The sequence below is a fragment of the Microtus oregoni genome, unplaced genomic scaffold, assembly GCF_018167655.1.
Source record: "Microtus oregoni isolate MIOR12 unplaced genomic scaffold, Mior012 000071F_ref0000514, whole genome shotgun sequence".
Classification (NCBI taxonomy): domain Eukaryota; kingdom Metazoa; phylum Chordata; class Mammalia; order Rodentia; family Cricetidae; genus Microtus; species Microtus oregoni.
The window spans coordinates 656,509-681,596 of NW_024543978.1; the positions used below are offsets into that span (position 1 = coordinate 656,509).

At 51.7% G+C, this 25,088-nt stretch overlaps 2 protein-coding genes across 2 annotated transcripts; one reads left to right on the forward strand and one right to left on the reverse strand.

Annotated features, from left to right (window-relative positions):
• Window positions 1-9,062: 9,062 nt before the first annotated feature.
• Window positions 9,063-21,548, forward strand: Helz2 (helicase with zinc finger 2). Its single transcript, XM_041641871.1, has 18 exons — window positions 9,063-9,479; window positions 9,797-9,980; window positions 10,054-10,161; window positions 10,675-11,192; window positions 11,292-11,933; window positions 12,805-13,588; window positions 13,767-13,842; window positions 13,985-17,687; window positions 17,814-18,016; window positions 18,100-18,270; window positions 18,353-18,514; window positions 18,594-18,741; window positions 18,824-18,940; window positions 19,012-19,204; window positions 19,346-19,699; window positions 19,871-20,027; window positions 20,128-20,295; window positions 20,387-21,548. Exons 1-18 carry the CDS (start codon window positions 9,202-9,204, stop codon window positions 20,509-20,511), a joined length of 8,091 nt encoding a protein of 2,696 aa, XP_041497805.1. The 5' UTR covers window positions 9,063-9,201; the 3' UTR covers window positions 20,512-21,548.
• A 2,399-nt stretch (window positions 21,549-23,947) lies between these two features.
• Window positions 23,948-24,949, reverse strand: Fndc11 (fibronectin type III domain containing 11). The gene has a single exon (XM_041641665.1). It carries the CDS (start codon window positions 24,947-24,949, stop codon window positions 23,948-23,950), a length of 1,002 nt encoding a protein of 333 aa, XP_041497599.1.
• Window positions 24,950-25,088: the final 139 nt, after the last annotated feature.

A 25,088-nucleotide genomic window follows, 5' to 3' on the forward strand; every position in this document is an offset into this window, starting at 1 on the left:
ATCTTCCTAGAGTCCTGAAGTCAAACAGTTTTTTGTTTGTTATTATTTTCGATTTTGTTGGTGGTAGTTTTTTGTTTTGTTTTGTTTGTCTGTTTAAAGAGGGTCTCTCTAGGGCTGGAGAGATGGCTCAGAGGTTAAGAGCACGGGCTACTCTTCCAGAGGTCCTGAGTTCAACTCCCAGCAACCATATGGTGGCTCACAACCATCTGTAATTCAATCAGGATCCCTCTTCTAGCATGCAGACCGAATACTGTATACATAATAAATAAACAAATAAATAAATATTTAAAAAAAAAAAAGAGGGTCTCTCTACATAGCCCTGGCTGTTCTGGAACTATGTAGACCAGGCTGACTTGAAACTCACAGGGATTCCACTTGCCTTGGATGGGATTAAAGATATGCACCACCACACTCTGCTCAAACACTTTTAATAATTACACCAGGTACCATTTGGCTTCCTTGTTCAGCTCAATGTACAGGTATACGTAGTGTAGGTGCTAGGCATCTCTCTGTGTGCCCTTCTGTTACTGCATCAGACCTTGCAGACTTGGCTCAGAAGCAACAGAGATCCATTACTTATAAGTCAAGGCAGGTATGTAGGAACATGGAACAGGGTGAGGATAAAGCTGGAGTAACTCTTCTTCACCTTGACCCAAAGCTGGATTTCCAAGCACCTTCTCTGGAGGGTAGGGGAGGCACCTTTGTAGTCAAACTAGCCACGTTCTTCCCTTGCCTAGCTTTCTCAAGATCTTTCTTCAGACTGCTACCCTCTTTGGTACTGTGGTCCCTAGGAGGCCACAGGTATGCTCTCCAGCATCCCACAGAGCAGAGAGGCAGGTACCATGTCCTGTCACTTAGTGAGAGTTGGGCAAAGCACAGACTCAGTGCTTTCCTGTGAGCATACACCACTGCAATAGAACCAATAGATGGGTCATGGTCCCTGTCTGTCACTGCAGTGCAGACCTGTTTCCAGACCACCTACAATCTCCCAGAAAATCTGCAGGCACCTCTGACTTAAAGGGTCCAAGACAGAATCTTATTTTCTCCCCAAGCCTGTTCTTTGTCTCTGAGAAGGACGTCAGCAGCCACATGTTGACTAGGCCACCTTTCTGCAATCTCACCTCAGCCCCTCCTCAATAAGCCATACCCTTCCACCTCTCAGGCCAAGAGCTATTCTCTATAGTCACTCTGCTCCCGACATTACCAAAGAATGCATCTCTGCCCCCGGGTAAGGGAAGCGTGTGTACCTTCATCAGCCTTTTTGATATCTATTCCTGTTGTTTGTGACAGTCACAGGCTGCAGGACATAAAACACTAGCTCAGAAGGGTTAACCTCTTATACCCTCACTGAGAAGTCCCTGGACTTCTAGCACTGGCTACTCAATGGGTAGGGATGTGACGGGGGCAAATGGGAGCAGAGGAACAGTCTTCCTCCTCGGCTTGCAGTGTTCTACAGCACAGGTCTACAGAGGATGAGGCTGAGTGACATCTCACATCTGGCAGACTACAGTATGCCTATTTGCCTACTGAAGGAGGGTGATTTTTTTTCAATTCTCTTGAGTAAATAACCATTGCTAGATCATCAGGAAATACTTTTTTAGTTTTGTGAGAAATTGCCAGTGTCTTCTAGTTCAGCTGTATCATTTTGCATTTTTACCAGCAATGAGTGCTCCTGTTAACCTACATTCTCACTCCGTATAGTATACTTAGCATTTTGGATTTTGGCATTGTGATAAGTGTACGGTAGTATCTCACTGTTGTATGTTTTGTTTTGTTTGAGATGTCATCACTGTGTAGCCCAAGATAGCTTCAAATTTATAATCCTCCTGCCTCTCTCTTCTGTGGGATTACAGATATGTGCCACCACATTCAACTTTCCTCTTAACAAATCATTATATTACTATGTATATGATGTATGTGGGGCTGCATGTGCTATGTGCATGGGGAGGTCAGAAGACAACTTTGTGGAGTTCTCTCCACCTTTGTATGGATTTTTGTAACTGTAGTTCCCTAATAACCACTCCGGGCTTAATATTAATTACAAACTGTTTAGCCTATTAGCTCAGGCTTATTATTAACTAGCTCTTACAAGTTAGATTAACCCATTTCTATTAGTTTATGTTTTACCACAAGGCTCGTAGCTTGTTAGCTTACATCTTGCTTCTCTGGTGGCAAGTCTCCCCTGACTTGGCTTTCTTTATCTCTGTATTCAGTTTGGCTTTCTCGCCTAGCTATATTCTGCCCTGCCATAGGCCAAAGCAGCTTCTTTATTAACTAATGGTAATAAAACATATTCTCAGCATACAGAGGGGCATCCCGCATCAGATTCCAGAAGTAGAACTCAGATTGCCAGACTTGTACAGCAAGTGCTTTTACAGACTGAGCCATCTCATTGCCCTTCCCTGTTGTTTTTCAATTTGTAGTTGCATAATGGCGTATGATACAGAGAACCTTTTTGAAAGATTTGTATCTGCGTTTTACCTACATGTTTGTATGTGCAGCACGTCCCTGCCTGGTATCTGCGGTTCCAGAAGAAGACATCAGATCCCTTGAACTGGAGCTAAACAATGACTGTGAAGCCGGGCAGTGGTGGTGCACACTTTTAACCCCAGCACTCAGAAGGCCGAGGCATCTAGAACAGCCCAGGCTACACAGGGAACCCTGTCTCAAAAAACAAAGATACTTGTGAGTTGCCATGTGGGTGCTGTGAACTAAACTCAGGTCCTTTGCAAAATCAGGAAGTCCTTAAAAGACCTTTTTATGTGTTCTACATCCTCTTCAGAAAAGTATCAGGTCTTATGCCTATTTTTTTTTTAATATTTATTTATTTATTATGTATACAATATTCTGTCTGTGTGTATGTCTGTAGGCCAGAAGAGGGCACCAGACCTCATTACAGATGGTTGTGAGCCACCATGTGGTTGCTGGGAATTGAACTCAGGACCTTTGGAAGAGCAGGCAATGCTCTTAACCTCTGAGCCATCTCTCCAGCCCTCTTATGCCTATTTTTAAAAAGATTTAGTTATTTTTTATTTATGAGCTATACCACTAACATGTCAGGTGCTCACAGAATTACAGACAGTTGTTACTTGCCATGAATGTCCTGGAAACTGGACCTGGAGCTTTTGGAAGGGCAGCCAGTGCTGTTACCCACTGTGTCATCTCTCCAACTCTTCTTCTGCCCATTTTAACTAGGTCCAGTTTTTAAAATTATGACTTCTGTTCTTTTTTTTTTTTGGCAGTGCAAGGGAATCAAACCCAGTGTCTTTCACATGCTGAGATTGATGGTAGGGGCAGACATTAACCTTTTATTGAACTTTTCATCAGATTTTTAAAAAAAATCTCTCATAGATTATAGTATATCTTCTCATTCTCTTGACAATATTTTTCACATAGTGTTTTTTTTCTTTTTTTACTTTTGCCAAGCATGGTGGCACACACCTTTAATCCTAGCACTTGGAAGGCAGAAGCAGATGGATCTCTGTATGTTCCAGGCCAGTGCTACACAGTGAGATACTCTCTCAAACCAAACAACCAACCAAAACTGCACTTATACTTTGGAGTTTGAAGATTTAAAAACCTTGTAGTTGAAAGTATAGCTCATTGGTAGAGGACTTGTCTAGTATGCACAAGTTCCTACTTAGGTCCCCAGCACTGGAGGGAAATAAAAGTGGGGGGGGGGGAGATCTGCTTACAGTACAGCAAACACACATATTTTTACTGTATTTTTCTAAGTCAGTGGCTATTGGTGCCTTAGTTACTTTGCTGTTGCTGTGACAAAATACCATAGCTAAGGCAACTTACAAAAGAAAACATTTAGGGCTGGAGAGATGGCTCAGAGGTTAAGAGCACTGGTTGCTCTTCCAGAGGTCTTGAGTTCAATTCCCAGTAACCACATGGTGGCTCACAACCATCCATAATGAGATCTGGTGCCCTCTTCTGGCCCACAAGCAAACATCCAGACAGAATGCTGTATGCATAATAAATAAATAAATCTTTAAAAAAAAATTTAATTTGGGACCTCATGGTTGCCGGGGGCTAGAGACCATGGTCATCATGGTGGAGAATATGACAGCAGACAGCAGACAGCAGCCATGGTCCTGGAGCAGTAGCTGAGAATGTACATTGTAGAGAGAGCTTATGAGGAATGGCATGGGCTTTTGAACCTCAGAGCTCATCCCTAGTGACACATTTCCAGTGAGGCCATGTTTCCCCATCCTACTCAGATGTATAAGCCTGTGGGAGCGGTCCTCACTCGGACCACCACAGTGATTTATTTTCCTTGTAATTTTTCTCAGTGGTTTTTTACTTGGTAGAACTGTTTAGGACGGAGTAGGAGATGTAGCTTCACTGGAGGAATGTGTCACTGGAGGGTGGGCTTTGAGATTTCGAAAGATTCCCAGTGCCCTCTCTGCCTTGTGATCACGATATCTCTCAGCTGTTTCTTCACACCACCATCATGGACTCTGACCCTACGAAACTCTACGATAAATTGAACTCTTTTATAAGTTGTTTTGGTCATGGTGCTTTATCAGAGCAATAGCCACGGGAAAGTGATTAAAGCATAGTATTAGCATATATATATATATATATGTCGATTTATAACATTCTAAAGTCGTATGGATGCTTTAATAATTTTGTATATGCTTTTCTTCCCCTTAGTCCAATTCCAGATTTCAGTCACACCAGTTCTTGGGCCTTCTTGACCTCTTCAGTCTGGCCTGGCCCTGGGTACTTCCCTGAAGTGAGCATCTCTCAGGAGTTTGTATGGGGATCATTGTGATGAAATTGTGCTCAGTCTTTATCATGAAGCAGGGGGTTGTGACCTCTGTCTGCCTCTAGTGATACACACACTCTGACTGCCCTGGCTAAGCAGTCACTGTAGCGGTTTCTGAGGACCTTCCCCTGAAGTCATCACAGGAATGGAAAACAAGGAGGCCATGGAGGGCTTACATCAGGGAGGAGTGGGATCCCTGATCTGTGCCAGCATTTGCTGTATTGGGATATGGATGAAACGGGGTATCCAGGACCTATCTTTTCAGTTTAGGTCTCTGAGAGAATGGGTGTCCTTTGCTGTGGTGGGAAGGTTGCTAGAGGAGCAAGAGGAGAGGAAAAGAATCTGAGGAGGCCCTTCGCTCTCGGTGCCTAATTTTAGCTGGTCCGTGCTCTTAAGGAGGAGTGTGGATGAGGAAAAAACAGATGGTGGAGTCTGGGGGGCATTCCAGTGAATCCTGAATCTGCCTCGTGTTTTTTTCTCATAGCCTCTATATCCCCTAATCCAGAAAGAAGGAAGGCAAAAGGCTTTTTACCCCATACAAAGATCGAACAAAGTAGTTACCTTCTTAGTATCCAAAACATCTAGTAACCACACCCTAGGTCAAACAGCCTGTTATCGTAGGCAAACCAAGCAGCAGCTTCACCTTAGGCCAAACATCTTGTCTTGTTTGACCTTATAGGAGCAATAATAGGCTTGAATGATTTTTATTTCCTGTTTTGTTTGTATAACAAACATTGGTTCCTGTATTCTGCCTATTTTTTATTATTGTGGGTTTTTTTCTGAGTTTATAATATTTATAATTTAAAATATATACTATATTAAAGAAATTGGATTTTACCTGCGACAATAGCTAAATTTCTTTTCAATTTGTTTGGCTTTTGCTTTGTTGGTGTGAGAATTTTTTTTCCTGTACAAAATTGTTTCAGTTTTGTGTGACAAACATATCAGTGGTGTGCTAGTAGATGTTTAATAACTGGTTCTCTGAAGAGGAGAAGAATTTCACTGTCCTTTGTGTCCTTTCAAGACATTGACTGAGTCTTTCAACCTGAGTTAGGAGGAACCAGCTTCAACAAGTCTTCTGGAGTAGTAGTGAGTGATGACACTTGCCTCGCTTCAAGGATAAGATTACTGTGATTTTGTCTGTTAAAATCTTTGAACCACCGGCTGTAAGATATTGGTAGAGGCCAGTCCAGTTCTGTTATTTCCACTTCAGGATGATAACTAGCTGCTCATAAGCAGGCTGAGAGCAAGCCATCTTTTCCAGAGTCTGGACGCTGCTCACACTGTTAGACTCCTGCATGCATATTCTGAACAGTTTGTGGACCCTGACCCAGAGATCTGCTTGTCCATCTGTAAGAAATATTAAATATGAACATTTCCTACCAAATACTATAGAAAGAATTAAAATCTTTTAATCCTCCCTATTGTGTAAGACTTTCTTGCAAATGATTTAATTCTCCCACTTGGTTAAACTTTTGTTTACACAAAGGCCTCCTGCTGCATTCCAGGAATTTGATGACCTGGAGCTGAGACAGTCCCTTATCTCCCATCGGTTTTGGTTTTCCCTGCACCAATTCTTCTCAGACTAGCCAGTCAAATAAGACTGAGGTCAGACCCCCCAGCCAATGGAGAAAAGACACGGTCACCACCTGAAATAGAAAAAAAAACAAAAAACAACCCATGGTGGTATAGGCGCAAGCTTTAATCCCAGCACTCAGGAAAAGGAAGGTGGATCTCTGTGAGTTTGAGACCAGCCTAGAACAAGAGCTAGTTCCAGGACTTCTAGGGCTGTTACACAGAGAAACCCTGTCTCAAAAAACAACAAAAAAGGAAAAAAAAAAAAAAAAGACAAGAAAAAAAAAGTTGAGTCTTTTCTAGTATTTGGTCATTTCTGCTGGGCACTTATGTCTGTCCTTTGCAGCCTGTGAGGCCAGCATTTCCTTGCCACAGTATTCTAGCTCAGTGGGCTACTCAGCCTTTAGGGTGACCAAAGGGTGGCATCATTTCCTCACTGAATTCAGGATGTCAGACAACTCAAACGGGACTGCTCCTTGCACCCAGCTCTTCCTGTTCTTTGGTTTGGGGCCAGAAGTTTTCTAATTCTCTGAGTTCTGGCACAATCCCAACATCTCTGTGTATCTTAAGAGGTTGACTATAATCACTGGAGCTTCTAGGAAGAAGTCTGTGCCTTTTAGGAACAGGTCCTGCCCCAGCACAAAATTCTCAGTTCCTTGCCAGTCTGGCCCCTGCTCCCAGAGACCCTAGCCCTTGGCCACAGCACACAGAATAAGTTTGTCAGGGCTCTTTAGGCAACGGCCCTCCCTTTTCCGATAGGAGCATCTTTTGACCCTAAAGCCACCCCCCACCCCCCCACCCCCCGCCCCAGGGGCTCACCTCCCCCTCCCCGTCAAAGAGGCTTCAGACGTCCAACCGTGAGTAGGGGGAGGAACAGGGAAAGTACCAGGTCAAATTCTGCAGGGTTCACCCCAGGGGAACTATGGGGGTGGGGAGGGGGAGGGGAGGGGAAATCTTACTAGGTCCAGGGAGCTCCGCCAGGTCTGGGAGGGCGGCTATCACTTGAGGGCGGGGCGGGGGCGGGGCAGGGGGGGCAGTGAGGTAATTTCCGCGCTCTGTCGTCAGAGGTCTGAGTCGCCCCAGGGGCAGAATCGAAACTGATCGCTGCTCCAGGTCGATGCTGGTGCACTGGGTAAGTATAGGGTGGTGGCTGGAGACTGGAGGACCACCGGGAAAGGTGTGAGTACCACCCCCTTGCCTGCAAATGGGCAGGACCAGCTGCCCCAGACAGACTCCAGTAGCGGACAATCCCATGGCCCCCTCCTCCTGCTTCTCCAGCTGCCGGGCACGGGGTTCTAGCTCTTACGATTTAGAAACCTCCACAGGAGTGCAAGGGAGACCACAGGCTTTGCTTGTTGCTCAATTCTTTCCTTTCAAAACACAATCTTTGTACCTCAACATTTTCCTTGAAAGTTCTCTTTAGAGTGCTAGGGTGTAGTTCAATCATAGAGGATTTGCCTGGCACGTATAAGAGCCTGGGTTTCATCCTCAACACTGAAAAAGGGGGGGGGGAAAACCCAAGGGAAATTCCCCTTAGACCTGACCTAGGTGTTTGCAGGGAGCTAGCTGTTCCCTCGCCCATCCCTGCTGGGGTGGCACTAACTCAATCTCTGGGCTCTGGATATTACCTCTCCTCCTGGCGTCTCTGAGAACTCTGATGAAGACTATCCAGCCTGGGTAAGCAGGACTTCTGCAAGGCTGTGCCCTCCCTTCCTGAGGCTCCTGTTACCAAGTCTGGAAGGCTATGGTAGTCCTAGGAGCTGACTAACAGCTCTCAGGAAAGGGTAAGTTTTTAGAGAGCAAGGAGATATGAAACTTGAGGGGTGAAGGAGCCCCAGAGGTACCAGGATGGAGGATTCTTTGGCCTCTAGAGCCCCTCTTCTTCTACTAGCTGCCACTTGCATTCCTTATGGGCAGGACTTGGAGGCCTTTCAGGAGGAGGGGTTGAGCTGGGGTTCAGGTGGAACTCCCCAACAAGGGTGAACAGAAGTTTCTTTCACCTGACAGAGGCTATGTGGGTTCTTCTTGACCTTGGGCTGACTCGCTTCTCTTTTCCTACCATCTCTTCAACTGCTCAGAACCAACCCTGAAGAACCTGGCCTTCATCTGAGACAGCATCTTTGGGGTGCAGTCTGGGGTCTGCCAGCATGCCAGCCACCACAGGGCCACCCTTGGCAGAACTCTATGCTCAGGTAGACCTTCACCTGGGCTGCTCCAAGTGCACCCAGTGTCTCAATGAGAGCACCTACATCCTGAATGAAGTGGAACACGACTGCCCCAGGGAGATCTTGCTTGTCCGCTACAAGCAAGGTGCCAACAATAGGGTGTGGCGTAAGGTAGGCCGCCGGCCCAGCTTCCCAAGACCTTGGCGCTATGAAGTCTGCCGCTACTATATCCCAGGATTGGGCTGCAGGCGCCACGGGAACAGATGCACCTTTGCCCAAAGCTCCGAGGAGGCTCTCGTCTGGACATTTGAGCGCAAGTACAACCTTCCCCGCCTGAATTTGAAAGCTGCAGTGCAGGGCACCAGTGCTCTGGATAGGCCGCAAACCCCAGCTGAAACGATCCGAGCAGAGTTTGGTGGCCATTTCCAACTGCTCTGTGCCCTCTGCTTCAGGTGCCGTCCCCCATGCCTCCTTCCTGTGGATCCCAGGGGCCATTGCCCTAAGCACCAAATCTGCCCCACAATCCTCATTCATGTTATAACTGAGGGCCGAAAGCGGCAATTTGTGGAGGTGCGGCCACAGCCACAAAACAGACGTCCTTTAAACTACTGCAACTTTGTGGGCCGTGGGGTACCATGCCGCCACGGGGTCTCACGCTGTGAGTATGCGCACAGCGCTGTGGAGATGGCAGTGTGGAAGGCCGAGCAGCTGGATGGGCTCCAGAGAAGAGATCTGCTCACATACCCTCTCCTTGGAGAGGACAGAAGGAAAACCAGTCATGATCAGCCCCCTGTGGTCCAACTGTACTGCTATGCCTGCTTGGTCACCTGTAGTTCTCAGGAGGCGTTTGAGAACCACTGTTCCTCCCTGGAGCATGCGCAGATGGTGGCCTTTGACCGGGCTGTGCACTGGAAGCACCGTGCCCCACCAATGGGGCTCTCCAAATTTGAGCTCTGCCCTAGGTAAGGAGAGTTATGTGGGAGCTTAGGGTAGGAGAAGAACCCCTACGTCAGGTCAGCACCAGGGATTGTGAGGCCCCACATCTATGTGCCCTCTGCATGTCAGGCTAGTACTTCAGTGGCCTCTGAAGAAGGGCCCTTGTGCCAGCCCTTGCCCTGGAGATTCAGGGTGTAAAGCTAATGAAACCTCTATTCCCCTCACTCCAGTGTAGCATCTATTCCTACTCTCAGTACAGGCCAGGGTTGGGCTGAGAGGGTTAGCTTCCGAGGGGGGCTGTATCTCCGTGAAGTCCTGCTGATGTCACGGCTCATCTCTCCAGGCCTGACGTCTGTGAGCACGGAGATGTCTGCATCCAGGCACACTCACAACAGGAGTTGCAGGAGTGGGTTCAACGGGCGCAGGCTGTGGAGCTGCGGGAACAGGCTGCCTGGCAGGATGGGCTGGTGTCTTACCAGGCACGGTTGCTAGCTGAGTATCAGTGCAGCAGCAAAGAGGTGTTGGTGGTAAGTAGAGACTTGTGAGACTAGGGAGGTGAGCCGCAGGCTGCCCTGCTGAAAGTCAGGCTTTTGTGTGCAGATGGCTGAGACTGTCGATGGAGTATGTGTCACTTGCCCCCAGCCACTGGTGCACCAGGCCCAGGAGAAGAAGACCCAGCACGATTGGATGTTCTCCATCCACTCCAAGGTGAGGGTTCAACAGCCCTGAGATTTCAGATCTTATGGGCAGACCCTGCCATGGGTGGATAGGTGAGCAGATATAGGAAACCTGTGGTTTGGAGCTGTTGCTGCCAGGGGCTCCACTTCTGTGGACCTAAGATAAACCCTATAGCCTGTTTCCTCCCACAATGATAGGTGAGCATGGCACCCTTACCCAATGGGGTCACTCCACTCAGTAGGGTAAATTAACGGAAGAAACAGGTGTGCCAGTGTCCTAGAGGGTGAATGTGACTTGTAATTACAGGAGCCTGAAAATCCCAGCTGCTCATCCCTTTTTCTTTAATGTGTGCTGGGCCTTAGGCAAGCCATGAGCAGAGGTGAAGACCAGGGCAGACTGAGCAGTCTGAGGGTCCCATACTCAGAAAGTGACAGGCTGGCTCTCTCAGGAGGATTGGGTGGTCAGGGCTGAAGGAATCACCACGGACCCTGAAAGAGGCTGAGGGCGCATTTGATACCACTTCAAGGCTTATCTCCTTTCCAGGACCCTTTGCTACATGTGGCTCTACTCAAGCAAGAGCCTGGAGCAGCCTTCTCACTGGTGGCCCCCCGCCTCCCACCAGGCCAGCTCTATGCACGGGGAAATCACTTCTGTGTACCCAATTCCCCAGCCCAGTTCCAGGTAGGGGTGCATGTACAGGCTGCCTCCTTTGGCAGCTTTGAGCAATGGGTGGTCTTTGACTTCGGTCACAGGCCGGTGCTGCTCCAGAAACTGAAGTTGCAATTGGGCCAGGCGCAAAGCCTGGGTCTCTGTGGGAAGCCAGCACCCAGACAACCCCAGGAGCTAGACTGCTGGCATACAGGCAACCGCCATGTGGTGCTTGAGGTAGATTGGACACCTGAGCAGGAAGCCCTGATGGCCAAGTACAAGGTACCCTCCCTGGCCCTGGAGTTCAGTCACAGTACCGTGGTCTGGGGCCCCATCTCTCGTACAAACTACCGGCAGAGGATGCACAAGTTTCTCTATGAAGAGGAAGCAGCTCAGCAGAAGCTGGTAGCCAAGTAAGTGGGGCAGTGGGGCTAGTAGGAGCGACCCAAGTCTGGACTTGGAGAGGGGCCTTTGTCTGCGGCATAGAGAGCTGACCTGTAACTTTCCACCAGGCTGGCCATGAAGGGCCAGGTGTCCCTGAAGACGGCACTGCAGACACCGGCACTTGGCATGCTCTTTGCACCACCAGGAGCCCTCTATGCCGAGGTCCCTTTCCCTTCTTCTCTGTTGCCAGACACGGACCAGGGCTTCCTGCTGAGCCGGGCAGTTAGCACAGCCCTTGTAGCTCCTGTACCTGCGCCTGACAATACGGTATACCAAGTGCGGCTGGAGACACGGGCGAGCTCAGAGAATGCCCTGTGGCTGCTGTTATCAGCACGGTGCTGCGTGGCTTTGGGGCTGCGACCACAAGACACCCCCATCTTGGAGGTGCAGTTCCAGATTGACCCTCTGACCTTCCGGTTCTGGCATCAGGCAGTAGACTTGCTGCCTGAGGAGCGCCTGGTTGTTCCTGACCTGCCCGCCTGCTCCCTGCCCCACCCCTGGCCCGTCCCACCCTCGTTCCGTGGCAATCACAAACAGAAGCTGGCTGTGGAGCTCATTGCAGGCAGAAGACCCGAGGGCGCAAAGCCCATCCCACCGCTTCTCATCTATGGCCCCTTTGGTACTGGCAAGACCTACACACTGGCCATGGCTGCCCTGGAGGTTGTCCAGCAGCCCGACACCAAGGTGCTCATCTGCACACACACCAACAGGTGAGCTCAGAGCTGCTTTCAGGTTGCTCACCACTGCCCTGTTGCCCAGGATATCCGGCTCTTTGGTTCTTAATGAAGATGCCCATAGTGGCTGGTTGCAGTTTTCAAATCCAACTGGGGTGCCCTGAATCAATGCATATATTATGTGGGTAAGGAAATGTGGGTGGCTTTCCACAAACCTTGGACCAAGGAGAGGGTTGTAGTGGTGTTGTGTTTGGCCTACCCCATGTTTCCTGGGCAAGGCGTTGTTGTTTTTTTCTTTTTCTTTTTTTAAATAGAAACAGGCTATTCAACCGAGAAGTTCCTCTTTGACTAGTGTGGTTTTTCTAGTTCCCTAAATCACATATTATTACAGGCATTGAGTTTTTTCACCCAGAGAATGGGGTGAAAGGAAGAGCCCAGAGCGATGGCTGTGTGCCTTGCCTAGGCTGAGCTGAAGGTCTGAGTGGCAAGGCTATTGCTTACCTGGAAGGTCCTAGGCAGCACCTTCTTGGCCTCTCAACTCTCAGGCTCTGCTCCTGAGGGCCGGTCACCAGTTCTCGTTGCCAAAGCTTGCAGCACCCAGGAATTATGTTCAGGATCAGTGTCAGCCCCCGGCCACCAAGGCTGTCTCAGGCTACGGCTAGCTCTCTGCTTGGCCTCAACTCAGAGACCACCGTCTCTAAGCTACCCCTGACCACCCGGGCTCTGGCCCTCCCTGTGTCTTTGCTTTTTGTTCCCTTTTGAGTACATTTGAGTCCTTGGATGAGACCCCTGTCTGTCTGCCTTGTGAGTGAGTGTTCCTGGCATCTAGGCAAGGCTGAACACACATGTTTTAGCCAGCAGCCTGAGTCCTGAAGGAGCATCCCACAGTGCCTCACCCTTCCTACAGTGCTGCAGACATCTACATCCGGGAGTATTTCCACGGCTATGTCAACAGTGGCCATCCAGAGGCAGCTCCGCTCAGGGTGATGTACACAGACCGCCCCCCAAGGCAGACCGACTCGACCACGTTACGGTACTGCTGCTTAACGGAGGACCGCCAGGCCTTTCGCCCACCCACGGGACCAGAGTTGGTACAACACCGATTGGTGGTCACCACCACTTCCCAGGCTCGTGAGCTCCAGGTGCCAGCTGGCTTCTTCTCCCACATCTTCATTGACGAGGCAGCCCAAATGCTGGAGTGTGAGGCTCTTATCCCACTGGCCTACGCCTTGTCATTAACCCGTGTAGTCCTGGCAGGGGACCACATGCAGGTCACACCTAGGCTCTTCAGTGTGCCCAGAGCTAAGGCAGCCGGACACACCCTACTGCACCGCCTTTTCCTGTACTACCAGCAGGAGGTACACAAGATCGCCCAGCAGAGCCGCGTTGTCTTCCATGAGAACTACCGTTCAACCACAGCCATCATCAACTTCGTCTCCCACCATTTCTACGTAGCCAAGGGCAACCCTATCCAGGCCAGTGGCAAAGTCCCATGCCACCCCCAAAACTATCCTCTCATGTTCTGCCACGTGGCAGGCAGCCCCGAGCAGGACATGTCCATGACTTCCTGGCTTAACTCAGCCGAGGTCACCCAGGTAGTGGAGAAGGTGCAAGAGATCTACAACACCTGGCCTCACTGCTGGGGACCCCGGGAGCAGAGACACATCTGTGCTGTCTCCCATGGTGCCCAGGTGAGCTGTCTCCTCTGGCTTCCACGGCTTTACTTTCTTTACCTGTGAGGGATGGTTTTGTCCTTTTTCCAGTCTGATCCATGCGACCATGCTGGGGTGAGGGTGTATAGGGATTGGCGAGAGGGCCTGGTTCTTACCGGGTAACAGGCTCTCAGAACCCTGGACTTGTCTGCTGCAGGTCAGTGCACTGAGGCAGGAGCTAAGAAGGAGGAACCTGGGTGAGGTGTCTGTGGGCAGCTTTGAGATCCTGCCAGGTAGGTGATAGAATTGTGGGCCGGGGGCCGGCCTAATAGGGAGGTGGCTTCCAGCCCATTCCTCAGACTCGGATATGTAGGGTGGGACTGGGTTAGCCAGTCTGCTGATCTTACCTGGCCATCTGATCCATGTCTCCTACAGGGCGTGAGTTCCGGGTGGTGGTATTGAGTTCTGTCCACAACCGCAACAGTCTACTCAGCCCTGGGGCGCCGACCTCAGAATTCTTCACTGAGCCTCGGGTGCTGAACACGGTCATGACCCGTGCGCAGTCTCAGCTGGTGGCTGTGGGAGATGCTGTGGCTCTCTGTTCCTCTGGAGCCTGTAGAAAGCTCTGGAAAAGCTTCATTCGTGAGTGCATAGAGCACCACAGTGTCTTCCCTGAGGATCTGTCACTGGGGCAGATCGAGCAGGGTGTGGCCCAGAGACAGCACTGGGCTTCTTTGACACTCAGAGCTGGGGGCCCAGATGCGAACCACACAGCTATGACACAGGATCCGCCCAGACCCACAGCTAACGGAACCACAGTCACAGTGAAGACGGAGACTGGAGCCATAGCGGCAGTCACGGCACAGATGGCGGCAGTTACAGCAAGGGACACGGCAGGAGGAGGCTCAACCTCTCGGCATGCAGCAACGGGAACGTCTACCCAGGAGGGTGGAATGTCTGAAGAACCTGAGGATTCTGAATCTGACTTCTGGCCCTCTGACTGGGCGCTCAATGCTGATGATGCCATCCTGAAGGAACTCCTTGACGAAAGCAGGCAAGTGACCGTGACGGTTCGGGAGGATGGGCTTCTGGACACCATGGTTTGGCCTGCATCCCCACAGAAGGCCCGGCAGTACACAAACCTATCGACCACGATGCTGCGTAAGTTGCTGCGCTCAAACCCCAAGCAATACCGCCGCTGCAGCTTCCTACAGGAGACCTTTGAGAGAGCACTGGCCACGCCACTGGATGACACGGCCTCTAACCCTATCCAAGTTAGGGGTCGCCTGAACTGCGGGATGGCCTTCACTGGGGATGAGGTGTTAGTCCAAGTCCTAGGCCCAGCAGCTGATGATAGGGGCATCTCAGGAAGCCTGCGGGGTCGTGTGATGGGTGTGCTGAAGAGAAGGAAACATGAACTGGCCTTCGTATGTCGAATGGATGAGTGGGACCCCCGAATCATGATCCCCATCAACAATTCTGTGACCAAGATTTTTGTGGCAGAGATGAAGGACCCGCGGCAAGTTCCCATCCATCGCCTCGTTCAAGGCCAAGTGAAGCGCGTAAGGCATGAGAATCTCAAGCTTGAGGACCGGAGCACCCGGCTTTTCTGGGTCCGTATTGTCCTCTGGCGAGAACGTTTTTACTACCCACTAGGCATCATCCTGGAGGTGCTGCCCAAGGCCATCACCTGGGAGCAGGGCCTTTATATCCTTGATCTAGAGCATGGCCTGAAGGCCCACACACCAGACCCAGCCTCTGTTTCCAAGGCTTTGCAGAGATACCACTCAGAGCTAAACACGGCCTCTGGTCCCCGAGAGGACTGCCGCTGCTTCTTGACCTTCACTGTGGACCCCCAGGGTGCCTGCAACCTTGATGATGCCCTCAGCGTCCGGGATTTAGGCTCAGTGTGTGAGGTAGCTGTGCACATTGCTGATGTGGCCAGCTTGGTGCCCAAGGATGGAGCGCTGGACGTGGAAGCCCGCCAACGGGGCTCTGTGTTCTATGCCCCCAGCAGGGAGCCAGTACTCATGCTGCCAGCCAGCTTATGCCAGGATGCACTCAGCCTTCTGCCAGGCCAGGATCGCCTTACCATCTCTCTCTTCCTCACCATGGAGAAGGGCAGTGGCCAGATCAAGAGTCTACGGTTTGCACCGTCCATAATCTGCAATGACCGCCAGCTGTCATACGAGGAAGCTGAAGAACTGATCAAGGGGCACCCTGGGGGTGGCCTGGAGATGCCAGCCCACCTGAACTCTGTGGAAGCCTGCGTTGTGGCTGCCTGTTACTTCTCTTGGATGTTGCGCCGTCAGCGCCTGACAGCTGCCTGCTACTATGAGGCGCCAGATGAGGACAGCGTGCTGGGCTTTCGCACGGCCCACATCATGGTCCAAGAGTACATGATCCAGTTTAACAGCCATGTGGCTGAGTTCCTTGTGGGCAATAAACACATGCAGACACTGATACCACTGAGATGGCAGCCCACACCCAATAGGCAACAGCTTGACGGTGTTTTTAAGAAGCACGGAGGACTGGTGCCCCTGTCGCTGCACCTGTGTCAACACTTGAACACCCGCTACACCCCCAGCAAGCAGCTGTGTCTCCTGACTTCCCTCTGGAAGCAAGTGCAACTTGCAGCTGGTACTCAGGACTATCTCCAGATGGTGGATCTTATTGCTACCGATGACCTGCACCCTTCACTGGCTCCTGCGTGCCTGGACTTCCGAAAGGCTCTAGGCCGCTCTGTTTTTGGTCGTTCCAGCCAGGGTGAGCAGCAGCCCGCAGGTCACTACTCGCTGCAGGTAGATTGGTACACCTGGGCCACTTCGCCCATCCGTAGGTACATGGATGTTGTGCTGCAGCGGCTTATCCTAACGGCACTGGGCCACAGGGGCTATACATACTCTGCCAGGGACATCGACGGTCTCTGCCAGGACTTCAGTCGCCAGTATGCCTGTGCCCAGAGCTACCAACGGCGGGCCTACAGCCTGTACCTGGCCACCCAGCTCAAGGCCCAGCCTCGAGGCAAGCTGGGCTTTGTGGTGGATGTCGAGATGGGTGCCCGCTGCTTCAAGTTGCTTTTCCCTGTCAACCGAGAAACCCTGCCTGACCCCTGCCCTATCTACTACCCCTCCCTGCAGCTGGCCGAACACCCCGAGGAGCTAGTGAGCCAGACAGGCCTGCGGCTTGTATGGCGGCGCCGTATCTACTCGGTGCAGGGGTCCAAGCCAACTTTACCACTGCTGGGCACGAGCCTTGATCCACACACCCAGACTATAGATGCCGCCCTGTGGACTCAGCTCCTAGTGCTGGTGAAGGAGCAGCGCTGGGCTGAGGTCGCTGCCCTCGTCCAGGAGCAAGACAAGAAGCCTCCTCGTGGGAGGGAGCGGGTGCAGGTACACCAGAGTCGCTGTGGGCACTTCACGGAGGTGGCCTGTGAGCTGAGCAGAGGAGATACTCTACAAGTACAGCTTGGTGCTAGCCTGCAGCGGGGCTTCCTGGCACCAGCTTTGCAGCTGTGGACGGTGGTGCCTGGCTTCAGCCTCTGTCTGGAGCACATGGAACGGCCGGGTGACTGCTTTTCGGGTCCCGTGCACCAGGCTCTGAAGGACCGCTACCGAAAAGCAAGCGAGTACTCAAATGTGTGGAAGCCGCTTTGCGCCCTGGAGTCCCTTACCAGTGCCGTTTCAGAAAACGACTCCATTGTGCTGCAGAATGTTCATATTTCCTGGGACGCAGATCGGATATCCCAGGGGCAACTGCAGGGCACCTTCCAGCTGGAAGCTGCCTTTCTCCAGGAGAACAGTATCAACGTCCACTTTGACTGTTGCTATCTCTGCATTCGGCTTGAGGGGATCCCTCTCTCTTTAGCCAGCCCACTCCCTGCACCCAGATGCCTTGGACCCTTCTTGAGCATTGACCCTGATACATATACCTGGGTGGCCCATGGCCTGGCTGGTGACTGGGACCAGGGGCTGGGCGGTGACTGGGACCAGGAGAGTGTGGATGATCGGCAGGAGGTTCCCAGGCAGGTACATTTCTTCATCCACCACATGGCCATGGAGAAGGTTCCAGAAGAGGTGCTGAGACCTAATGCTCGGTTCACTGTGGAAATAATACCTAAGCAGCTTCCTGACCTGTGAGTGGTTCCTATCACCTGCAGGAGAAGGTCCCAGGACCTCCTTGGGCTCCCCTATCCTTGGAGGACATGGCCCCCTCCTTAGGAGAATCCTGTTTACTTTCCCATATCCCTTCTCATCCCCAGCCGCAAGGAAGAAGCTGTGCGTAGACTGAAAGACGCATCGCCACTGGTCATCAGCATTGCCTTGGGCCGGCCCATCCCCGAGCCCCTTCACCAGCCCCGTCACCGGCCCATCCTCGAGCCCCGTCACTGGTTTATCCCTGAGCCCCATCACTGGGCTATCCTCGAGCCCGGTCACCCATCTCAGCAGCACTCTTTCTGCAGGGGTAGGTCTGCTTTTCAGCTTCCCACCTCTCCCCAGTGCCTGGTGCTCAAATGATCCTTGGCTTCTGTTCCACTTCCACCCTAGCACCTATCAGCAGGTTCTCGGGGCGGCAGCACCTGCGACCGCCTACCGGCACGTTCTTGGAGCGGCAGAACTACAACATCCCTGGTGGGCGTCATAAGCTGAACCCTAGCCAGAACAGAGCCATCAGGAGTGCTCTGGAGAAGCAATTCACAGTCATCCAGGGTCCACCAGGTGGGGTTCGTTTACAGAAGCCAGGGACTGCCCTGGGCAGGCAGGTGTGGCCGTAGGTACTCACACTGTCCTCTGTCCACAGGCACAGGGAAGACCATTGTGGGCTTCCACATTGTATACTGGTTCCATAGGTTAAACCAGCAACAGATGCCACCTGGCCGAAGCCCTAGTGGAGAGGAACAGCTGGGGGGCCCGTGTGTCTTATATTGCGGCCCCTCCAACAAGTCCGTGGATGTCCTGGGAGGTGTGTGAGGAGTAATGTGTGGGACTCCAGAGGGTGCTGGGCATCGAGGTACAGTCTCTCACATCTTCACTTGCCCTAGGACTGCTCCTGAGTAGGAAGACAGAGTTGAGGCCCCTGCGTGTGTATGGGGAGCAGGCAGAGGCCACTGAATTCCCACTGCCAGGAGTGAGTAGCAGGAGTATACTCACCAAGACCTCCCAGGAAGGGAGGCCGAATCAGAGCCTTAGGTACATAACACATCAGTCTGTGCTGGGGCTGAAGCAAGGGGACCTCCACTGGACAGGGTTTCACCAAGGTTCTGCCTCCTAGGAGCATTACCCTTCACCATCGGATCCGCCAGGCCCCCAATCCCTATGCAACAGAGATCAGAAAATTTGATGCCCAGCTTCGGGAAGGGAAAATACTCACGAAGGAAGATCTTGTGGTGTAAGTGGTGGGCTTAGAGGTGGAACTGCCCTTTGGCAAGCTCACTGGATGACGTGTGTCACCTCACACAGGTACAGGAGAGTCTTGGGGAAGGCACGCAGGTATGAGCTCGAGCGGCACTCAGTCATCCTGTGTACTTGCTCCTGTTCGGCATCGAGAAGCCTGAAAACTCTCAGAGTTCGACAGATCCTTATTGACGAGGCAGGCATGGCCACTGAGCCAGAAACCCTTATTCCGTTGGTGTGCTTCTCGCGGGTTGAGAAGGTGAGGTTGGAGGGATCTGGAGCTGCTCTCTGGGTTCCTGGGGGCGGTAGGTAAGCATCACTCTCGGTTGAAGATGACCAAGAAGCGGGGATGCCTCTGGCCGGATAGCTACATGGATGCCCTACCTGTCTGTGCTTCCAGGTGGTTCTGCTTGGAGACCACAAGCAGTTGCAGCCTGTGGTCAAGAATGAACATCTGCGAAACCTGGGGATGGACCGGTCTCTCTTTGAGAGGTACCACAAGGATGCCATTCTGCTGGACACACAGTACCGTATGCATAAGGACATCTGCTCCTTTCCCTCCATGGAATTCTATGGGAGTAAGCTGAAGACCTGGTCTGACTTGAAGCGTCCACGCAGCATCCTGGGCCATGCTGGCAAGGAGAGCTGCCCTGTCATCTTTGGCTATGTGCAGGGCCAGGAGCAGAGGCTGCTGGTGTCCACCGAGGATGGCAATGAGAACTCTAGGGCCAATCCAGAGGAAGTAGCGGAGGTGGTAAGTGTCAGAGCACTCTCTTTGGTGCATGATAGGACAGGAGAGGCTTCCTGGATGAGGATGAAGGCTAAGGAAATCTTCAGTGGTCAGGAAGGCTGGGAGCAAGTGAGGCCCCTGTACTCTGGACAGAAGGACTGGGTTCCAGCTCCATCTGCCCCGTCATTTACTTAGGTCCGCATCACCAAGCAGTTGACCCTGGACCGGATGGTGGATCCCAAGGACGTTGCCGTCCTTACGCCCTACAATGCACAGGCTGCTGCAATCAGCAAGGGCCTCAGGCAAAGAGGGGTCATCGGAGTGACTGTGACTTCCATAACCAAGAGCCAGGGTGAGGCCACTCTAAGGAGACTGTTTCATTTGTGTGGGAGTCATCAGAGGGGTTGGTGGGCAAATGTAAACTCATCTACCGCTCCCTCCTCTCCTCCCAGGAAGCGAGTGGCGCTATGTGCTGGTGAGCACGGTCAGAACATGCCCCAGGAGTGATGTGGACCAGAGGCCAACCAAGAGCTGGCTCAAGAAGTTCCTGGGCTTTGTTGTGGACCCTCACCAAGTAAACGTGGCCATCACCCGGGCCCAGGAGGGGCTGTGCCTCATTGGTGAGGGTTTGCATTTCTGGGAAATGTTGGGGTGACGCGGTGTCAAGCATGCTCAGGGCAGAACTAAGAGCCACCTTGATTCTCCCTGCAGGGGACCACGTTCTACTACGCTGTTGCCCACTCTGGCACCGTCTCCTAGACTTCTGTGAGGCCCAGCACAGCCTTGTGCCTGCTGAGAAGGTGCGGGTCCAGAGAAGGTCTGCTTTATCTTCCTGAAGAACTCCCATCTGCCCAGCCTTTGATGTGCCAGCGACTATGCCCCTCATTCTCCTCTGCCAAGGCCCTGGGCATTCAGTGGATTGTCACAGATCTCTGTCCCAGCTAAACACTGGTAGACCACTTCTGCTATCTTCCTGGGAAAGACCTTGGTATTGGCTGCAGTGACAGTCTTATGGGCGGTGGCCTCTTCCTGGGCCGGAAGCAGGCTTAATAATGATGACCTTCCTGTTTGTGCCTGGACTTGAGTGGAAGGGAAAGAGCTGTAAGTGGGACCCTTTGATCCCGTGTTGCTTTTCCTGGAGCATTTGGTGACTAGGACACCTCTTAGTGGCCACAAAAGACCCCAGGATATATCTTTGCTGTCAGTGGGAGCTTAAACAGGAATGAAACTCCTCTGAGGCTGTACTCTGACAGAGATCCATCTGTTGTTGCACTGGGCACCAAGTATTCACTTGTCATATTTTTTAGTCTTAATAGCCTAAAGCTAGCTCCTCTTACTGTGCCCCTCAGAGTGAGCAAGGAGGCATTCCTGGGAGAAAGACTTTTTGTCTTTTATTAGCTACTACCTTATGTCACACAGGGCTGCCTGCTCGGATAGGGGCAGGGAGTGCAGAGCCAAGCCAAAAGATCACAACAGTCCTAGGAGGCGAAACATCACAGGCAGCTGGGAATTAGGTAGCCCAGTCCCACTGCTGGGCTTCTTCACCAAGCCTTCACGCCTGTTTCTAGGGCTTTAGGACAACCTAAGTCTCGATCTTTTTCTGCAGGACTGAGCAGGTCTCATACTCCCACCTCCTGGCAGTTCCAAGGCTGCAGCCACTCCCTTCTCAGTGACTCCCCTCTCCTGAGGTCAGAGATGCTGCAAGCCCACACCAGGAGAGGTGGGGCTTCTAAGATCTGGCTGCAGAACCTCCTGTGAGAATAATGTCTTGTGTTTTCTACAAATTAATTTTCTACATTCCATCTTTTAATCTTTTCTCAGGTCATGCCTTATATAACTGTATAATTTTATTATAAAAATTTCTCTGAAAGTTCTCATGGGTATTTTGTGGTATGGACAAGAGTAGACAGGACTGGCCTTCATCTTGTAGCCATTGAGGGAGTCAAAGAAGGAGCTGAGTACAGGACCTGGGAGAATGGGGAGAGAAAGTAGGGGTATCCTGTCTTATGACTGAGAAAATGACTACAGTCTTAGGAAGCTAGTGGATAATTTAGCAGAGATGGGCTGGAACTGGAGAGCTAAGTCTGTGCTGTAGGTTTGGCTGACTGCTCTTAGTCCCCAGGCTGAAGCAGGTCCAAAGTCTTTATGGCCGTGACCTCAATGACAACTTGTCTGTTCTGAAATTGTCCTCTAGTACTTTGGACCCCACAGCCCCCTCCAAGTCAACTTGTGACTTGAGTCCATTTGGCCTTTGACTTGCAGCCAAACTGACTTAACCTCACACAGCTGATACAAGAATGCTAGGCCCACGAAAACGTGGTGGGCATTCCTAGAGACTCTGTAAGAAGATGAGGTCCCTAAGGCCTGTCTGTTTCTAGAGTTGAGAGGAACAGCAAAGGACACCAGCTCCACCTGCCTCCTTATCCACCTAGGTCTGCAGCTGAGTTTGGCAGGGATGTAGTGTCCTGGCTGGGTTCCTGGGGGCAGCTTGTGCTAGAGTGTTAGGGGTGTGAAAATTGAAGATGAGCAAGGGGTTGAGTAGTTCAAGAGCAGCCATAGTAGTGGAGTTTAGGGGTGGATATGTACTAAAATAAACAAGGCATTTCTAGATGGTGACAGCAGGATCTCCCTCACCTAGAGTCAGGGAGGGCTTCTTAGAGGGAGGGGCCTTGAACTTGCTGGAAAATAGTAAGGATGGTTTAAAGATGGTTGTTGGAGTTCAAGAAGAGGAGAAAACACAGATCCCATCAGGAATAAAGTTGCGGAGTGTGGTGGAGGTGAGGGTAGGGAGCCTTGAGAAGGCATTGGCAATAGTGAGCAGTATACAGGCTGAGGAGTAGGCTCTGTGAGCCAGCTCCGCAGCATCCAGTGTCTGTAGTAGCTCTGCTGTGTGTCCACCTCTAGGCTACACTCTCTGGGCCCTAATGGGACATAAGGCTGGGCCATAGTTGGGGATGGGAGTCTTCTGGTCCCAGTTAGTCAGCATGCCAGGCTACTAGACCCTCATATGGGTCCATCCTACATTTTTAGAACTACATCTATCCTGTGAGACATCCATAAGCAATTGGCACTTGAACAACACGATACCACAGAGAATGACAGTCCTGATTTGTCTGTCAGTGACTGGAAGTACCTGACTTGCTACCTAGGCTGAGCCCCAACAGGCAGAGCCTATCCCCAGTAGGGGAAGTGGGGATCTTTATTACTCCCCACCCAATCCCACTCAGAAAATGACCCCTTTTCCAGTGGGGGTGGAGGGATTCCCTGTCTTTGACCACCTGACCACCTGCTTCTGACAGTCCCGGCCATGTCAGAATGACCATCACCCATGGTGTGTGTGGTGGGGAGGAAGCTGGGCTCAGTGTGCTGTGTCAGCTCTTGTTCCTTTCATCAACTCTGCTGCTTTGCCCAAGGGACAGGTGCTATCGTTCTGGACCCAGAGGTGACTAAGCCTGCATCTACCTTGTGATTATTTGTGCGTGTGCACGCATGCTTGTGTACACGCTCTCATACGTGCACACATGTGCATGTGCACGTGTGTTAACCTCGGTGGAAGACCTTAATGTCAAGGTGCCCTGGACAGCAGTGAGGAATGTTCACCTATGTGGACTGAGTATCAACTACTAACTAGCAAGGAGAGTAAGTGCTGCAGGAATGGTCACACTTTAGAAGCTAGGCACCACTGAATGTCTTAGAATGTCTTAGAGAAACTCCCAGCCAGGCTTCCTTTCTGGGATCCTCACACACTTGGGGTGCCCATGAACTTCAGCTTACTTGGAGAGAATGTAAGACCTTTATTTTAAAAATAAGACATCATTTGGTCCTGGGCATCCTTGCTCCAAGCCATCTGGGATGCTAACACCAAGGCTCTGACTGCCTTCAGTGGTGTCCAGACAGGACCAAAGTATCACCTTCCTCAGGAATCTCAAGTGAGGAGGCAGGTAAAGGACACTGGTTCTGGCTATGGGGGCAAGGGCCTTGTGAGGTTCTGAGGCTGAGGGAGCTGAGTTCCCTTGGAACAGCTCTCATTATTAGAGGTGGCAGCCAAGTACCAGGGGCCAGCACTTCCTGCTCCAATGGACTGTGGTCCTGAAATGTCCAACCTGGAGCTCTTCTGGAAAAGACAGAAGGCATAGGGGTTCTGGGGCTTGTGGGATGCTGGGCCATCAGGAAAACACTATATGGTTGTTGTTACCTTAAGGCCTAAGCAGGGCTGTGTCTTTAATCTGGTGTGTGTATATTCCTCTTTATTAGTGGATAAATATTAGAAAATCATCTCTCAGAAGGTGTGGTCAGGGGCAGGCTGGACTTGCCCAGCCGACTGGGGGCAGGCCCTTCAGGGGGTCCTGGTGTGGTCTGCAAGGTGAGGCTGTCCCGCCAGGGCTCATACACCAGGGTGTAGCTTTCTGCTCTCTTGATAGTGAACTTGTAGGTACGGTTGGGCAACAGGTTGTGAACGTCAAAGGTGCAGGCAGCCACGGGGACTATGCCGCACTGTGTACACTCCTGTTGTGTCCGCGGCTCCAGCAGTTTGAAGCGCAGCTCATACTGTTCTGGTGCTGCTGGCTGGATGGTGACAAACCAGCGTAGGCTGACCCAGTCCTGATGGGCCACTGACTCCTTCCGGTCGAACATAACTGGCATCTTAGTGCTCAACATAAGCCGGATGTGTGGGATTTTGGTGGCTCCAATGTCAGATACCAAGCGGTGCTTGACATGCAGGTGCCCTGGTACCATCATGGCCAGGAAGTTGTCCATAACAACTGACAAATCTGCCAACTGCTGCTCCACAAGCCCCCAGCCAGCCAGGAAGGGCCGTGGGTCAGGGGCCTCAAGCAGGGCGTCCAGTGCCGCTCGGCCATGGTCCAGCTGTTCCAACAGGTCCCCGAGCAGCAGGAGCTGGATCTTGGTCTGTGCTGTGCCCACCTTCTTCATGCGCTGAAACTTCCAGGGGTCAATGAGCTGGAACATGGTGTTAGGCAGCACCAGTGGGTTCTGGTCACCCAGGGCCAGATGCTTAGGGAGGATCTCAATGTAGTAGGAACACTTCTTGAGTAGTTGCATGCGGGCATGGTGGCGCTTGAGCAACTGGGGGCTCAGGTCTGTGGTCAGAAACTCACGCAGCACATTGCGGCGCTCCATATAGGTCCTCCAAGCCTCCGGCTCCAGCAGCTGCTGGTCCTCTGCTTCCTCCACCTCCTCTGAGTCCAGGAAGGAATGGGGACTGTCCAGCTTCATTTTGTCCAGGGCCAGGCCTGTCACCTGGAAGTTCATTGTCTAGGAGCTGAGGGTAAGGACTAGGCATCAGCTGTGACAATCAGACTGGCTGTGCCCCCAACCTAAGCCTTCTACCCCATAATGGTCTTTACTCTCCATCCCCTGGACCACAGCCTTCTGAGCAGAGAGAGACCCA

Coding starts and splice junctions, on each gene's coding strand:
- Helz2 (XM_041641871.1), top strand. CDS start 9,202: ATGGCAGTGTGGAAGGCCGAGCAGCTGGATGGGCTCCAGAGAAGAGAT. Junction 9,480..9,796: donor AAATTTGAGCTCTGCCCTAG/GTAAGGAGAGTT, acceptor TCATCTCTCCAG/GCCTGACGTCTGTGAGCACG. Junction 18,941..19,011: donor ACGAAGGAAGATCTTGTGGT/GTAAGTGGTGGG, acceptor CACCTCACACAG/GTACAGGAGAGTCTTGGGGA.
- Fndc11 (XM_041641665.1), bottom strand. CDS start 24,949: ATGAACTTCCAGGTGACAGGCCTGGCCCTGGACAAAATGAAGCTGGAC.